This window comes from Xenopus tropicalis, chromosome 3 (assembly GCF_000004195.4).
Source record: "Xenopus tropicalis strain Nigerian chromosome 3, UCB_Xtro_10.0, whole genome shotgun sequence".
Lineage (NCBI taxonomy): Eukaryota > Metazoa > Chordata > Amphibia > Anura > Pipidae > Xenopus > Xenopus tropicalis.
The window spans coordinates 42,055,237-42,073,687 of NC_030679.2; the positions used below are offsets into that span (position 1 = coordinate 42,055,237).

At 36.8% G+C, this 18,451-nt stretch overlaps 1 protein-coding gene across 2 annotated transcripts in view; it reads left to right on the top strand.

Annotated features, from left to right (window-relative positions):
• The window catches only part of ergic1 (endoplasmic reticulum-golgi intermediate compartment 1), a 74,123-nt gene that overhangs the window by 24,625 nt on the left and 31,047 nt on the right, over positions 1-18,451 (top strand). For both annotated transcript variants that reach the window (XM_031898819.1, XM_031898820.1), the window contains exon 3: positions 5,837-5,909. In XM_031898819.1, coding sequence (XP_031754679.1) covers positions 5,837-5,909 — 73 coding nt within the window. The remainder of the gene's footprint in view (positions 1-5,836; positions 5,910-18,451) is intronic.

Below are 18,451 nucleotides of genomic sequence, written 5' to 3' on the forward strand. Positions count from 1 at the left end.
ACCATACACTCACCGAATATCAGATGAAACCTAATAGAAGTAATAGAAATGATGTTCCAGGGCTGATCTTGCAGTCTGAATGCTCAGGTATCCTATAGTGAACATCATCTCCCTGTCTCGTTTACTACCTTATTAAAGTAAAACATAGTCCACAATAGCTGATGGGTCTACCATCTAAATCCCCCAGTACACTAAGGGGCTGATTTACTAACCCACGAATCCGACCCGAATTGGAAAAGTTCCGACTTGAAAACGAACATTTTGCGACTTTTTCGTATGTTTTGCAATTTTTTCGGATTCTTTACGAATTTTTCGTTACCAATACGATTTTTGCGTAAAAACGCAAGTTTTTCGTATCCATTACGAAAGTTGCGTAAAAAGTTGCGCATTTTTCGTAGCGTTAAAACTTACGCGAAAAATGCGCAACTTTTCGCGTAAGTTATAACGCTACGAAAAATGCGCAACTTTTTATGCAACTTTCGTAATGGATACGAAAACTCGCGTTTTTACGCAAAAATCGTATTGGTAACGAAAAATTCGTAAAGAATCCGAAAAAATCGCAAAACATACGAAAAAATCGCAAAATACCGATCATTACGAAAAAAACGCAATCGGACTCCATTCGACCCGTTCGTGGGTAAGTAAATCAGCCCCTAAGTGCGACCTCCTCTCCATTTCAACTATTCATTGTGCTCTTTTATTCCTTATTGTGTTCTCCACATTCCCCTACTTCCGGGTAACAGGATTTAATATCATTTAAGAAGATATCATCTGCCTGGCATTTCCTGCTTATGGGGACTTTGGGACAAACTAAGGAAGTGTTATTATAATGCCCTGTAGTGCCTTTGGTTCAGTATAGGTGATCTGCGTACTAAGATTGCGTATGGTTTGTCTTGTAGGAAACTGGTTGTCTGTCTCCTAGAAGTTTTCTTAAATTCACAAATGCCCCTGTCCTGCTTAGAGTTTTATCCAGAAATGCCCTGAAGGGAGCAAAGGGCCTATAACCTATGGCTTTCACATTGATCACTCAAAATTAAGTTTTTAGTGCTTTACCATTATAAAGTCTAACCATTTCTAAAATGGTTTATTTTTTTAAATCACTAATGCTACAAAATTGTTTAGATATGATCACTATAAGTAAATGATTTTCAGCTGTTAAATTTCTGTTAGGGACTGAGAGAACATATAAAAAGCTTTAAAGGTTATTACATACACACATACATACATACATGAATGCCTGAACATAACAAATGACTTTGTGCTTGTTTTCTTCCATTTTTTCTAACCAAGCTGCATCTGCTTTAGGTGCTGCATAAACAAAAAGGTCCCGAGGCCAATGCATGCCCATGTTTTGCTGGCCAGGGATGCTAACACTGGTACTTTTTTTTAGTGGACTTTGCTTAAATGAAAATCCCCTTACAGTCACATGACTGTATTATTTTGCTGTACCCTGAGAACAATTAATCCCTGCATTAAAGTCCTATGACATCATTCACAGTTGCCACAAAACAGATATCATTACAATGAGGCTATACACACGATTGTACTTTATGAATAATATCTCCCACCATGGGACCCAGCAAGGCTTTTCTCTATGCTAACTTGTTTTTAGTTACAAATGTGGAAAGCAGTTGTTTACATGTAGACAATTTTTTTTTCCTACTAGACATTTTTGCATATAAAAGTAACTTGAGCTAAGATGTTACTTTCATTAAATGAAAGTAATTTAAGTAAATGTGTAACATTATAATGATCCTTTTTTTGTAAACCAATGTAACACATGTAGTTTAAAGGTGGCTATATAGGGCCAGATTTAAGCTGCCAATTAGGGCCCTTTGTACCATGTATGGGGGCCTCCGATGGGCCTACCTGGAAAGATCAGCCAGATGTTGATCAGGCATGATATTCCAGTCTCATCAAGGACTGCATCAGCTCATTGATGTGGTGCCCATTCTGATGGCTTGTATTGCCATTGTTGTAATCTAATAATTTGACCCTAGAATCACCTTAGGTATCAAGGAAAAGGTCTGCTCATTTGGCGATCTTGCCAGAACATGAATATTCTGTGTGTAATGTAAAGGGAATAATCCCTTTATTAAAGTTAATTGCATTAATATTTGCACTTCTATATAGTTGCATTCTGCACTGCTGCCTTCCTCCTGATCTCAATCGAGCATTGTTGTGCCAAAAAATCGGGTGCACATATCACTGTTATGCCAAGCTTCAGAAATTACACCAACTGTGTCATATTCATGTCAAAGGTGCAAGTGCATTTGTGCAAATTTTAACACATCGGCGACAGTTGTCTCAGGTGCATCTCTCCCCAGCAAGCACATTTACCCTGGAATGATGGGAAAAAACATGACAATTGCACTCAATATGCAATGCAGAGGAGCAAGTTAATGACCCATTGAGACTCAATTTCTGGCTCTTGTAGCTGGTCAGTATTAAAAACATTCAAAATTTTTACTAGTCTATAAAGGAGAAAACAAGTTTGTTCCTTTTAAATAATATACAGTTGGCAACTCTGCAGTGCCCACATTATACAATTCTTGTTTAAATTCACATGGAATAGAGTAGCATTACGCAAAACACAAAATGCAACAGCAATACTCTTAGGGGCACATTTACTAACCCACGAACGGGCCGAATGCGTCCGATTGCGTTTTTTTCGTAATGATCGGTAATTTTGCGATTTTTTCGGCGTCTTTACGATTTTTGCGTAAAAACACGAGTTTTTCGGCGTCTTTACGATTTTTGCGTAAAAACACGAGTTTTTCGGCGTCTTTACGATTTTTGCGTAAAAACGCGAGTTTTTCGTAGCCATTACGAAAGTTGCGCAAAGTCGCGATTTTTTCGTAGCGTTAAAACTTGCGCGAAACGTCGCGCCTTTTAAGTTTTAACGCTACGAAAAAGGCGCGACTTTGCGCGCAAGCGTTAACGCTACGAAAAAATCGCGACTTTGCGCAACTTTCGTAATGGCTACGAAAAACTCGCGTTTTTACACAAAAATCGTAAAGACGCCGAAAAACTCACGTTTTTACGCAAAAATCGTAAAGACGCCGAATAAATCGCAAAAAATACGAAAAAGTCGCAAAATGTTCGTGATCGGAATTTTTCCAATTCGGATTCGAAATCGTGTCTTAGTAAATCAGCCCCTTAGTCACAAAAGCAATAGTATGCCAGCAAGGCCTTAAAACCTCTTACTCTGTGACTGAATTGTAAATCTGTCAGTAATCCCAATTCTCATCCTTCCTTTGGAGAGCCTTGATGTGGTCACCATTCTGATGGCTTGTATTGCCATCGTTGTAATCTAATAATTTGGCCCTAGAATCACCTTAGGTAGGCATATCAAAACAAGCCAGTTTTATAGTGTATCATTTCACAGGTTTAACCTTTGACTGATAGGTCTGTATGAGCCCCAGTGTGATCTGACCAATGTATCTTCTTTATTTGGCCCACCATTTTATATATTTACCAATGTTAATTATTCCAATCATCTTTTAAGTTTAAAAGATGGATATCTATAGAATAGATAAAATATAGATAGAATATTTAGGAATACTTTATTTTCTTTTTTCTAGTATGTTCCTTTTTGAAGGTAAATAGTACACCTGAATAAAATAATGTTAGCCATATAAACCAACCCGTGCTCAGAGCCTGAATTGGCAGTGTTATATGGCCTTGTAATTGCCCATTCTGCCCCTTTCGCAGACAGACAAAGCAGGTGGGAGGAAGTACATAACAATCTATAACTGTTTCACTCTGTAACACGTCAGAACTTGCCTTTGGACCCTCCTGTTGTTGTGCCTGCTGGGACTGCTGACCAGCTGCTCTGACAATCTGTCCAGTCTGTTGCTAATGATCTGTAGAGACAGCCGATCCCTGGTAAAGAATAGCAGCCAGCAAATATACCATGACTGCCTCCTACTGAATGTACAACACAAAAAAACAGTGCTCGTTCTTCTAGCACAATGCTTACTTGGTGTCATCTATTTTCAGGTGGCAGTTGCTCCTTGAGGATGTGTGCTACTGCCTTGGCGTGGAAAGTGATACATTCTTAATTACAGTTCTCATTTTTTTCACATCCATCTTAAAGTCAGTGTTGTCTATTTTACATTGAAGATTTTTGTAGTTTCAGAGGGCAGCTTTAGCAATAATTATTAAAATGTATGAGTTTATACTTATGCAAACGGCTTATTTCTATCTTTTTTCCTTGCCTTTTTAGTGATAAATGGCACATTAAAGAACTATATTTTAGTGTTAGAGCTTTGAAATAAAAATGTCACGAACATATTTTATTCAGTCAAATTTGTTATTGAATAAAATTAAATAATTTGTCAAGGCCCTTAATAATTATGGTATGCGCTGCAAATAATATTAAATCAAACTCTTAAACGATACTCTCTGGACATTTAAAGTTCAGCTGTAATGCAGTCCTATTTAGAGGTCTCAGATTTGTTGTTCGTTAATCCATGTGTCATTCACAAGGGACCAAGGACTTGAATGCTGAAGTTCAGCACGTGAGCTAAAAGATGACTAATCAGCTTTGCTAAGATTTGGAGCTCGGCGGAAGTATTACTGCATCACCATATTAATTGATTTAGTCTCTTAACCCCCCTCTTGCCAAGCAGCCACCAGTCCAGTTGACCATATTTAGTCAATATTTATATTTCCTTACCTATTATATTGTGTGTATACTATAAGAATAATTACATTATACTATTTGAGAAGCAGTATTAGACCCAAATAGCAACATAGGAAACATAAACGGGAGGAAAAAGTCAACCAAATGGCAGTGGGAGCAGTTGGGTAACACATATATTGGTGTTATAAACCCTCTAAAATAATAATAATCAAGAGAATTAAAGATCAGTGATATAATAGTACGGGTTGGGGTTTAGCAATGAATCATATGTGTTACTGGTCTACCAGTAAAACAAGGTGTTGAGCTGTGTGAAAGGGACATAGATTCGTGGGAGAAGAGGTTAATGCTTGTAAGCATTGTAAGGCCCCATCTAGAATATGCCTTACAGTTTTGGTCTCCAGTGCTGAAATGGAATATTATTGAATTAGAGAGGGGACAAGAGGCGCTTAAGTGGGGATTAATATATAAGCGGGTCATATATTGATCTCTCTAATGCTTAATTTACCAGTAAGTTCTTCCAGTTGACACAAGGGAACATATTCCAATTAAAAGAAAGAAGCTTCCATCTAAATATTCAGTAAGGGATTTTTACAGTGAGAGCTGTGAAGTTGTGAAATTCTCTCCCTGAATCAGTCGTACTGGCTGATACAATAGATAGCTTCAAGAAGGGGTTGGATAGCTTTTTAGCAAGCAAAGAAATACAGTGTTTTTAAAAATAGCTCTTAGCACAAATTGATCCAGGGACTTGTCCAGTTACCATCTTGGAGTCGGGAAGGATTTTTTCCCCCTTTGAGGCAAATTAGATTTTAGGTTTCATAAGGCTTTTTTGCCTTCCTCTGGATCAACTAGCACCATAAACCATCAACTATACATAAACATAAAAGGTTGAACTTGATGGATGTGTGTCTTTTTTTCAACCTAACTTACAACGTTACTATGTCTGGAACATTTGTTTATTCTTGCCTTCTCTTCTTGAATTTGTGTGTGAGGTGTATTATTTTGAGACACACACAAATAAATAATGACTCAATCTCAGCATCCATCTGAGCAATATTTGGTTAGGAAAAGTACGTACTGTTCTGGTGTGCTACACTAATTGTCATATGATGGTGACAAGACGTAGACGCTTAAGGGTCTTGCAGTATTTGTTTCCTTTTGCAACTAACACTCTTATTTTCTGTCTTGCAGTTTCCATCTGCTGCTGTCTTTTCATTACGTTCCTCTTCTTGTCTGAGCTCACTGGATTTATTGCCAACGAGATGTAAGTATTTGGTGAGCAAAGAAGATCATGCACCCAGTGTATTTGGGCTCAATCATCAGTTGACTGTACCCACTTTCCAATATTAAACATTAGTTTAATTGTATGTGTCAAAAAATTTAATGCAGTGTGCTGGTATCTCTGTAAGGATGGATGGCCCAAAAGCTTTGTTAACTTGCTTGATTGCCTGGACAAGTTGGTTTGCAGTAAAGTTAGAAGGACCTATGGCTCCTGTCTCTCCAGAATCTGCTGATGCTTCATACATCCAAAGAGAAGAGGCATCAGCAGGTTGTAATATCTTTCTAAAGTGACTGACTGCTATAAAATCGATATAATAGATATAGATATAATAGATAGACACATTAGGTTGCAAAAGTTCTCAACAGGGCGCTCTGAGCAGGTTTACGGTTTCATGAACTTACCCTTTAATTCCAGTTCTCCACTTTTTGTTGCAGTTGCACAGTTTTACAAACTTTCACAGACAAAAACAGTATTTTATATTAGTATGTTAGAGTTAGAAATCTAGGATTTTGAGGGTGTGATTTTTTTTATTAGCCAAGGTTGGTCTAGTATTAGTAGCAGTAAAAAGCAGTTTGGGTACTTATTCATATTTAACTTGTACATCTACCCACACCAGAACTTCTAGGAGGGGCTAGATATCAGGCATGGGTAGGAAAATTTGACATCGGGGTCTGGGAGGGGGGGAAAATTTGACAGCAGGTCTTTGCTATACACCCATGGGAAACACTTTACTGCCTCAAAATACCTTTGTTTCTGTGGACATCTCAATAGTAATGGTTCCAACGTTCCAAATTTTTTTTTTATGGTTACTGCTACTAGAAGGAGATTGAAATGCAGTGGATCACAACTTCAGCTTTCTGTTAACTGAAAATAAATAGTAGAAATGATCCAGTGGCCTGATATTCCATACCTATAAGTTCACTTATTTCCAGAAAATGATCAAGGTTTGTAAATCTAATTTATTTTGTATGTAAAGCTACTAAAATGCCCTCCCTTTACACAAAACAGGTATAGTTTGTCCATATATGGCAGTATAGTCAAGCTGGCTGCATCAAAGCCATGCCTGGTATGGTCAGTAATGCTCTCACTTTCATATGAGTCTAGTATTTTGGTAGCTATTTCTATGGGAAGTTTTACCTGAAACTCGCAAAACTTTTAAATGGTTGCCCATTTTATCAGGACATCACATGACAGAAGTGATGGAAGCTATACCATGGTGCTGGCAACTACTCCAGGATAAACTTAATCAGAAGGGAAAGATGTGTTCACAACAACAGGAATGACTGTAACATTCATACAGACAGAAACTCACACACAATATATTCATATTATAATGAAGACAAAAGTCCTGTGTTAAGGGGTCCTTTAAAAAATGTTTCGATGGCAGCTGTGTATGCCTACACATTCGTTCCTCCTCTCTTATAGTCAGACTTTTTTTTAATAAAAAAAAGTCAAAGTTCAAATAACTCTAGAAGTGCATACTTGCTTTGCAGCACTTCCATCTTAGTTCTCTGGGACATTTTCACACTCAACAATTACTTGGGCTCAGGTACTTGTGTTTGAGATAAACAAAATAGGTCATCTTGCAAAGTTACATTTGTGCATAATCAGCCACATGGGAGAGCCCCATTGATTTACTTTTTCCTCTCCTCCCTTCCTGTCTCCGCTTGTGAGACTGCAGAGCAATGAGCTAATGTAGAGAAGCTGCTAACTTGCGAATCTGAGCTAACGTTGTGTATGTAAATAGATATTTAATAAGTGGTGCTTGCTGTTTACTAGCCTTTCTGGTGCAGATACTTATTTAAGGAGAAATATTGAGATATTTTCTAGAGACACCATAATCTTAAATAGAATTTTTGCCTTACAATTCACTGTGAGGCAGTGAAAACATTGTTTTACTTGCTATTTTGCATTATTTGACAGCTCCTCTCAGCAGTGCTGTGCTACTTAGTTTGCAATGCCAACAGCACACCTTGATTTCATAGTGTTTGTATAGTTGCCTATCTTTCTATTTTGTTTATCTTTCTTGGGGCAGTTTACTGCCAGACTCGTTTATCATGGAACTTATGCTAATAGGAGATGTGGTAAATTTGCCCACCTTATAAAATATACAAAATGGGCTTTATTAAATGAGAATGAAGGCCTGGTTAAAGGAGTTGTTCATCTTTTAAATTAACTTTTAGCATAATGTAGACAGTAATATTCTGAGACGATTTGCCATTGGTCTTCACTTTTTCATTGTCTTTTTCTTCATTATTTAGCTTTTTCAATTAAATTACCCAAACAACCAGACAGTGGTTTCAATAAGAGATAGTAATATGAATAGGAGGGAACCTGAACTAACGTATGTTATAAAAAGCAATTACAATATGTAACCTCAAAAGCTGGAAAAAGTCAGAAATAGAAGTTAAGTAATTTAAAAATATAAACAATAAAGACCAATTGAAAAACTGCAAATTGCAAATAATTAGCCATTTTGTGATATACTTAGGGGCCTATTTATTAAAGTAAGACAGGTACGAATTACAAAAAATTTGTATTTGATCGTACTGTGTGTATTTTCTGCAACTTTTTCGTATTTTGTGCAACTTTTTCGTACTTTGCGACAAAATTTGTGCGACAAAATCGTTTTGTTGCGCCGAGTACGAACGTTTCAGATTCATTAAAGCTTTGGTATCGTGACTTTCCTTGGGCCAGGTTGGAGCTGCAGAGTGCCATTGAGTCCTATGGGAGACTTTCCTTGGGCCAGGTTGGAGTTGCAGAGTGCCATTGAGTCCTATGGGAGGCTTCCAAAATCATGCACAGAAGGATCAAAATCCTTCGGATACGAAAATTTTGTGACTTTCAGATCGCCAATACGATATTATCGTGACTAATACGATTTTCCGTTAGCATTTTCGTGTTATTTGCGATCATCAGAAATTATCGGATTTAATCCGAATGTCGGGATTCGGGATTCAAACGCGTACTTTGATGGATAGACCCCTTAAAGTCAACTTAAAGGTGAAATACCCCTTTAAAACCTTAGTATCCTTCAGAGTCCACTCCTTCCTCTCAAACCACACAACACTTGGGGGCACATTTACTAACCCACGAATCCGAATCCGAATTGGGAAAATTCAGATTGGAAAACGAACATTTTGCGACTTTTTCGTATTTTTTGCGATTTTTTTCATCGCCGTTACAGCTTTTCGTAAACTGTCGCAACTTTTTCGTAACCATTACGACTTGCGCGGACAGTCACAACTTTTTCGTGCCCGTTACGATTTGCTCGTATCTTGTCGCGACTTTTTCGTATTGAGCGCTTGTAAGCGGCGGGCGAAACTTTCAGACATAGCATGATTTTGGAAGCCTCCCATAGGACTCAATGGCACTCTGCAGCTCCAACCTGGCCCAAGAAAAGTCACCATACTGAAGCTTGAATGAATCCGAAACTTTCGTACTCGGCGCGATAGCTGCGAAAAATTCGCAACTTTTCGCGCAAGTCATAGCGCTTGCGAAACATTCGTAATGGCTACGAAAAAGTCGCAACAATTTCCGAAAGAAACACAAAATACCGATCATTACGAAAAAAACGCATTCGGACGCCTTCGAACCATTCGTGGATTAGTAAATCAGCCCTTGGGATCCCTCAAAGCAGCCCCGTTTGTTGTAGCTTGTTAAAGCTCGGACTGGTTGACAGCACCATTTTGTACCTCTTCACAATCTTTTCCCAGCAATCTCATGACCAGAGCATGTGCAATTGAAGCGATTTAGACCTAAACTGCTCATGCTCCAGGAAAGCGATCCCAGAGCAGGGGACCTGAAGAACCCACTAAGCTATTTGTTTTTTTTATGATCAGGGACAACATATGTGGCAGTTTTGGGGACTCCAGTGGTTTGGTTCAGGAGGATGGAGTAAAGCCTCTTGAGGGGGCCAAGTGTAACTCAGCCTTTTTTTCTTCTTTAACGTTATTCGGGTGTCATTTTCATCCCATTGTGTCATTTTAATTACTATAACTTACTGTTCAAGAGAAGTTGCTGGCAGTACCAAATAACTAAAGTGCTTTTGTGCAGTTGATATGTCCAAAATAAGCACAGTCTTTAAAAATTAAGACCACTGGCAGCTTTTCCTGCAACTTCTTACTATATGCATATTTCCAAAATGTCCATAGTTTCTCAGTTTATAACTCTCCGACCCAGGAAACTTTTCTACCTAGAACTTTCTGGAGTGAATAAGAGTATGTGTGCTTTAAAATTTATATTGCAAAAGAGTATACAAAACCACGTTTTAATTTTAGCTTTGATTATTCAGTGGTGTAACTACAAGTTACTGGGCCCCACTGTAATTAGAGCCTTGCTGGACTCTCTCTACACTTTTGCAATTGCAGGGTCTGCTTCCTCTGTAGTTACACCCCTGATAAGGTTGAATAAAAGCCATATTGGCACAGGTTGAGATGCACTTTATAAAACCACTTGACCTTCTTTAATTGTAAGTTTAATTTGAATAAATATATAAGCAAGTTATAGAGCATCTCAACGAGCAATGAATGATACTTTTGTTTTACTATTTAACCACTCTAGAGATTCATTAAAGAACCTACGGTTTTTATCTTGGTTTTCATCCACTGCTAGTCTGTTATTCTGGTTCCCTTGAAGGTAAACTTAACAGTTGAATTTCTTTTTTCTTCAACGTTTTTTTTTGTTTTTTTTAAACGGATAAACACCCACAAATAGACCTACCAATGGCTGTGGTATTCTTGACATGATATATATGTGGTTTTACTTCCTATTTTCACTATCACCAACTGAAGGCCATCAGGTGATCTGTTAACACTGGCAGCATGGTTATTTAGTCTTTCAATGTAATAAATTAAATTGTGCAATACTTGCCCAGGCTTTTTCTGAAACACTCTGACGGATTTAGTTAAATAATAGACTGCAGAAACATCTTGGCTTCTTCACTGGATGAGCAACACTGGCAAAGAATACTTCCACATGCCACAGGTTTAAAGATTAAAAGGGCTCATTTACAATGTCTCAAGCAGCGTGCAAAGAGCAAAAACAGGCTGAAATCAACCATTTATTTATTTATTTTTTGCAAAAACTGCCAAATGAGCACTAAGGGGCATGCTCTTGCACCCTCCATATACCCCTAATATATACCATTGCTATAATGTAGTGTGATTATCCTATTAGAGGGATTCACTTCATAATGGCTATCTAGAGTGGGTATCTAGAGGAAGGGCAGATTGAGAGAGGACGAAAGGAAAGAATATATCCAAATTTGTAGGGAAAGGGCAGTGAGATAAGGAAATGTACTTTTTGAGGACCTGGCATTTTTTTTAATTTTTTTTTTTTTTAACTTCTACTTTTCGCACTTTGGTGTGCAAATAGTGATTTAAAAAAAAAAGTGTTAAAATGCACAGACTGCAACATACACATCTGTAAATGCTCTGATACTTCATAATAACTGTGATATTAGCACCTAGGTAATATTATTATACTTTTGTCTTTCTTCAAACACAAGTTCTTTATAGGGGATAGTCTGTTTATTGTTGGTGTGCCTGATATGACTAAATCTATAAAATTCCACTTCCTGCCTAATTCCTTCTCCCTTTCTTGTTTAGTCAAACTGATTCATGACGAAAGTATGAAAGTTTAGTTGCTGCATGCCATAGTTATCTAGTATGTTGTATCTCCTTAGAGACTACTATTTCTCCAAGCAGTCATCTTATGAAATATGTACATTGATAGGAAATATAAAATATTGTATTAATATTGTACAGCTAATGACGTGCCCATTTAATACTGGATGCAGCACTTTTCATTCCTCCAAGATGCATTTTGGATTGGAGTTTTTTGTTTTTAGATATGACAGCACTTTATACTAGACAACATTACATTTGAAAACTACAGACTACTTTTCTTCTAATAAATTTTAGGTACTAGTTAGTAAAATATAAAATAGCGAAAATACCATGTTGTTCTTTCCTCTTCAAGTCTCTGCTTTGCCTAATTCATCTACATTGCACAACTAATCATCATCATTTGTATGTTAGTTCATTTTGTGGAGATTTCATGATAACTGTTTTATATTCATTCATGAATTAATTTTCAATAGTAGAATATTATTTTTACTATTCATGTTATTTAATCATTATATATTGTACATTGTATTTATTAATTCTCAAAATATATTTCTTAAAAGACACATCTGTCTCTTGTTATCTCTAATTAATGTGTTCACCTTCTGTCTAATAATGTTCTCCCATATTCCAGCATTACCAAACTGCTAATTTACCTGGAACCTTATTGGAATGACACATTGTGTCATAGTGCCATTAACAAGTGTCCTAAATTATTATTTTTTTTTTTTTTTGAATAGCACTACAATATACATCCTTAGATTAGAAGAACCTTATAACACTACTGGAATTTACCACCACTTAAATTTGGAAGTTCTCTTTCCCCTATGAATCCAATAGACTTTTGCACCATCACATTTAAGTCCCTAATAAAATGCTGATGGGATCTGCTGGAACTGATTGTACTGTATCGGTGGTTAAAGGGGTTGTTCACTTTCAAGTTAACTTTAGAATGTTATAGAATGGCCGATTCTTAACATCTTTTCATTTGGTCTTCAATGTTTATTTCTTATAGTTATTAGTGAATTATTTGCCATATTCCTCGATCTCTTTCGATCTTTCAAAAGAGGTTCACTGACTCCAGCAGCCAGAAACTATTGCTCTGTGATACTAAAATGTTATTGTTATTGCTACTTTTTATTACTTGTCTTTCTCTCTGCTATTTATATTCCAGTTTTTCATTCAAACCACTGCCTGGTTGCTAGGGTATTTTGAACCCTAACAACCATATCAAAAAGCTAAATAATTAAAAAAACACAGAGAATAAGAAATGAAGACCAATTGCTAATTGTCTCAGAATTTCAAGCTTTATGTCACACTAAACCCTAATTTTAAGGTGAACAACCCTTTTCATGTCAAACCAAACAATGAGAGGGTGCAGCATAGCTTTTTATTGCTGTTCATACATTTATCTTTCATCTTTACAACAATTTTTTTTACTTCATTCAAAAGAAAAAGGGCTTCTCACCTGATTATTTTCCCACTGCAAAAATAGTGCTAATGTGAACTAAGCTGCTTGTCATAAAGCATTAGGCTGGCCCAAGCATTTGTCAATCAGTTTGACAGGATCAAACTGATCCGGTTTAAGAACAATGCTGTTATTTATATTTCTAAAAGCCTAAGAAGTAATTTCCGGTAGCTTACTTGGTTATTGTGCATCATATGTGCTATGAGAATATCAGAAACATAATATTACATTATGTTTTTTGATGATTGTTGACTTTTTCATTATGTGTTGAAATAAAGTAAAAGTAAAGGTTTAATCATTTGTGATTGTACCTTATACCTTGGGCCGCTGTAGTTTCCTGCTAACAGGAGCACCGGCCTGGTAAGTGATTACAATCACTGGGGGTTCCTAACATTTGGCACATCCCCCCCATGGACAATTCTCTTCCTGCTTCTTTCTTTGCGCTGGGCGCACAAGTGCAGTTGAGTGAAAAGCCCAACTGAGGTTTTAAAGAAAGAAAGAAAGAAGGGAAGAAGAGGATCGTTCACTCACATGTACCCTGGGTCAGTGTAGTTTTCTTTTTCTTCAGTGTAGTTTTCAGTAGCACCAGCCTAGGGTATCAGGAAAGTGATTATGATCACTGGGGGTGGCTCGCATTTGGCACCTCCCATTGATTGCACATTTCCTTCTACTTTAAGCTATAACGCTATTTTCCCAATTTTCATTCTGATTGTGAGCAACATTCATCATCAAATAAAACAAACCTTTGGCAGCCACACTTGTGTGAAAAAAACAGTGTTGCTAACTAAGGGCTGTGATTGGCCACTGCAGCTGCTGGCATTTGGAAATAAATGTGCATGTAATTAAAAATTTTGATCTGCTTTGCGCTCACTTGGCGTAATAATAAAGGGGGTACAAGCAACCTGTTGCATACAAGGCAATGGTCAGGATCATTGCTCCAGCATATTGGCTTTATTTTGTTCCACCAGTTGAAGTTTTGTGGCCAGTCTTTTGTACTGTTTATTGCCTCCTTCATTTGCTTTGTCAATATGTATGGCTGTGTAGAAGTTACAAGGGCCAGTGCAGTTGTGGATTGTACACCAGGTCAAGGTTTATTTCTTGATCTTGCCCATCTTGACAGACATCAAGGTTGCCAAGGTGACAATCACAGGAATTGCAAGAATGGCTGTAGAAAATAGTACATGATAAAGGTATAAACATATATAAAAAAATTGGATTAACATATATTAAAAAATTACGTTAATAATTAAAAAACAGTTTGGTGAGCGGATGAGTATAGGTGTGAATGAAGTGTTTGTTTACATTACATGTTTATAATGAGCACTGTGTGTCTCCGTTGCATCACAGGGAGATTTGCTGAGAGTTGGTATATTCAGTCTCTAAGGAATGTCCCCATTCACATTCTTGCAATTCTTCCTTGCGCATCACTACACTAAAATGATAAACACAGGTGTCTAAAATGTCTGACCCATTTTGGAACATACACATCAAATTGCTATTCAGGTGATAACTCCTCTCTTGCTCCAAATACTTTTAACAGTTAATTATGTACACTTAATAAGTAGAGATGTTTGATAATGCAGTATGTTTATTCCAGTTAGAAAATTATGAACCTGATATCTGCATTAAATGGTATGAAATACTAATATGTTCATACTGGTGTAATGGAGAAAAACTGCAACAAAAATGAAAATGATATGTAAAGCTGTCAGGAAATAAAAATGTCCTAAAAGCATTTTGATATTGTTTATTTAGTACACTTAGCACCATTTGTAGAAATCATGAAATATTTATTTGAAAATACTGGTATGGTATCTGTTATCCAGAATGCTTGGGACCTGGGCTTTTTCCAGATTAGGGTTTTTCATAATTTGGGATAAGAAGTCTACTAAATCATTACAACATTAAATACATAATTTTCATTTTTGAAATGTATTTCTTTTTTCTCTGTAATAATAAAACAGAACCTTGTACTTGATCCCAAATAAGATATAATTAATGCTTATTGGAGGCAAAGCAATCCTATTGGATTTATTCAATATTTAAATGATTTTTAGCAGACTTAAGGTATGGAGATCCAGATTATGGAAAAATCCCTTATCCAGAAAACCCCAGGTCCCGAGCATTCTGGATAATAGGTCCCATACCTACAAGGTTTCTGATCTTTTGGGATAATGTATCTCATACCCTGTGAAACTTATTTTGAGTGACCCATCTTCAATCTGCAAACCAACAGCAGAAATGGCAAAATAAATCTATAAACTATCTTGTCATGCTGCCTGGGAATGTAGTTTGACACAGAGACTATAGATTTGCCAGGCAAATACCAGGCCCACAAACTTTTCCATTTCAATATTTGTGTCAACATTGACCCTAATTGTGAATGGCTGAAGTTAACTCTGCTCCCATGGCCAACGTGGCACCTTTTCGATAAGCAGTTCTCTGTATAATGGCTCGCCAGTGATTTATGTATGTGTTCTTTTGTGCCCAGTGATGATATCTATGGCAGAAAATGACACCCCTTTTTTGCATCCTTTCCTTTCCACTGTGTTCCCACTTTACCTACATTAAAATCTGTAGTTTTTACACCATATAGGGTTTTAGTGTACTTTCAGTGTCTTTAATGATTTTACTTTTACATTGCATTCTTTGCTGATTTAAAAACCATGCCCTTAGTACATTGACTGTTTTATTATCTCCTCAAATCAGCGTGTAAAATATATCAGGATCTCTGGTTCACCTTTGAGTTAACTTATAGTATGATGTAAAGAGTAATATTCTGAGACAATTTGCGATTGATTTTTTATTTGTACTTTTTTAGTTATATCTTTTTAGATCTTCAACCTGCTACAGTTGTTGTTGTTAATACATTTGCATTCAAAGGGACATTATACTACTTAATTAAGTACAATAAAAAATGCATATTATATTTGTATGCACACTGCTTTATGTGGGGCTGCTGAACCTGTCTTATGATACTAGAGAAACTGATTAAAATCAGTTTTATTGCAGTAAAGTTTTGTTTAGTTTAAGGCCCCATAGTCAATTTTTTTTTATTTTTTTTTTACTTTTCCCTGGATGTGCAATAAAAACAGCAGCACAGTTTATCTTTTTATGTATAGCTAAATGTGACTATAAATAGTTCCAAATATTTGAAAGTATCCAAAACTGTCTACCTTGTTTGATATCTTTATGTCATATAATTACTCAGCTTGGTCAGTAGAATAAATGTGGTCATGCATGGGTTTTAAAACCTGCCAACTCAGTTCTGGATTCAGCAGCTTACAGGCCTGTGTTTGGTACCAGCCAATGGGTCTGTCCTATATTTAGCCAAAAATCACCAGTGGAAGAAAGCAGAGAAATGAGACCACTCTGTGGTGTTCACACAGAAATACCCCAGCTATATGCTAAATAACTGGTGGTTGATTAACATTTGGCAGACCCAGTGATTTTAGTTTTCCTTCTCCCTTAAAGGACATTTTGACCCCAAAATATGGTTTGCCTAATAAAAGAAAACATAATTCTAAGCAACTTTCTAATTTTCAGTGCTTTAAAAGTTATTTGCAAATGTAATTGCTATAGAAAGCAGCATTTGCTGAACTGCTCCAAATGCTTTTTAAACAATGTTGCAAAGGTCAGTCTCCTCCAGCAATGCAGGTCTGTCAGTCTGCTTGTGTTACATTGTTTCAAGAGTCAGAGCCACCAGGGCAAAGAATAGAAAAGGACGGACAAACACTATTTAATTATATTTACAAATAAAGGAAAAACAATCACAAATTTGTAATGAATGTATATTGTGAAGTTGCTTAGAATTTTGTTTTCTTTTATTAGGGAAAAAAATATATTCTGGGCTGACTTATCTTTTAAGCCATGGTTTCCAAGGACAAAATGGCTAAAAAGACATATAACGTGATATTCTTCTACCCAGTCATCTTGCTGTTCTGTTTGCTATGTGCTCAGTTTATGTTTACAGTACAATTATTTGCTTCCTTATGAAACAGAAATAACAATGAGCACACGTTGTCCTGCAGGAGACCAAACAAAGAACAGGTTCATTTAATAGTTATCCCAGGGTTGTCCAACTTCTTCCGTGATTGTTGAGTAACTTTCCCAATTAGGCTGTCTATTTAACTGGTACAGTGCTATTAAGTAATTGACATCTGACTTCATAATAATGCTGTGTGTTTTATTTCTGTCGCCCCGTTCCCTAAATTGATATAGAAAGTATTTTAGGCATTGTAATATCAGGGTGGTGTCCAATCAGTCTTTTATACACCTACCAAATGCCATTTGCTGTGCTGAAAAATATCTCACCCAGGCAAACAAACTAAGGAAAAAATTAATGTGCAGTCTTTAGCATTACATAGTTACATAGGGTTGAAAAAAGACTCAAAGCGATTTCCACATGGTGTTATGTAAAAAAAGAAAGTTTACATTTAGATCCAAATAACTGGATCTAGTGGTCCATTTACTATAGCCCTGAGATCCTTCTTAGGGAGAAATGGGAAATCAACACCAGAAAGGCACTTGTTGACAGGCCACCAATATATAGTATTGGTTAGATGCTAAACTTTACTTGGACACTGTAAAAAAAAAACAGTCTATCAAGTTCAACCCATCCAAGTAAACCCAGCACACACAACCCACACCTACCAATCTATACACTCACATACATAAACTATATATACAACCACTAATACTAACTGTAGATATCAGTATCACAATAGCCTTGGATATTCTGATTGTTCAAGAACTCATCCAGGCCCCTCTTAAAGGCATTAACAGAATCTGCCATTACCACATCACTAGGAAGGGCATTCCCCAACTTCACTGCCCTCACCGTGAAAAACCACCTACGCTGCTTCAAATGGAAGCTCCGTTCCTCTAATCTAAAGGGGTGACCTCTGGTGTGTTGATTGTTTTTATGGGAAAAAAGAACATCCCCCATCTGCCTATAATCCCCTCTAATGTACTTGTACAGAGTAATCATGTCCCCTCGCATGCGCCTCTTTTCCAGAGAAAACAACCCCAACTTCGACAGTCTAACCTCATAGTTTAAATCTTCCATCCCCTTAACCAGTTTAGTTGCACGTCTCTGCACTCTCTCCAGCTCATTAACATTATTATGTTGTCTGTGTAGCTGTTGTTAAAGACACAACAGCACCATACTCGCCATCATGCTTTAGTACAGCTATAGGTACAGTACGGATTAGCTTCACTCAGTTATGTGAGAAACTGGCTCATTGCAGTGCTAATGATATGATATTGTGTCATTTCTAGAGCTGTAGACTTGATTTTATGGGAAAAAATTCTGAATCCTGGGCAAGGGGTGCCATATTTTTTATAATCAGTTGGATATGCATCTTAGATATGTGTTACTATGTAGTATGGGACCAATAACCTTGCATCCACCCTTTTTGGATGTCAGT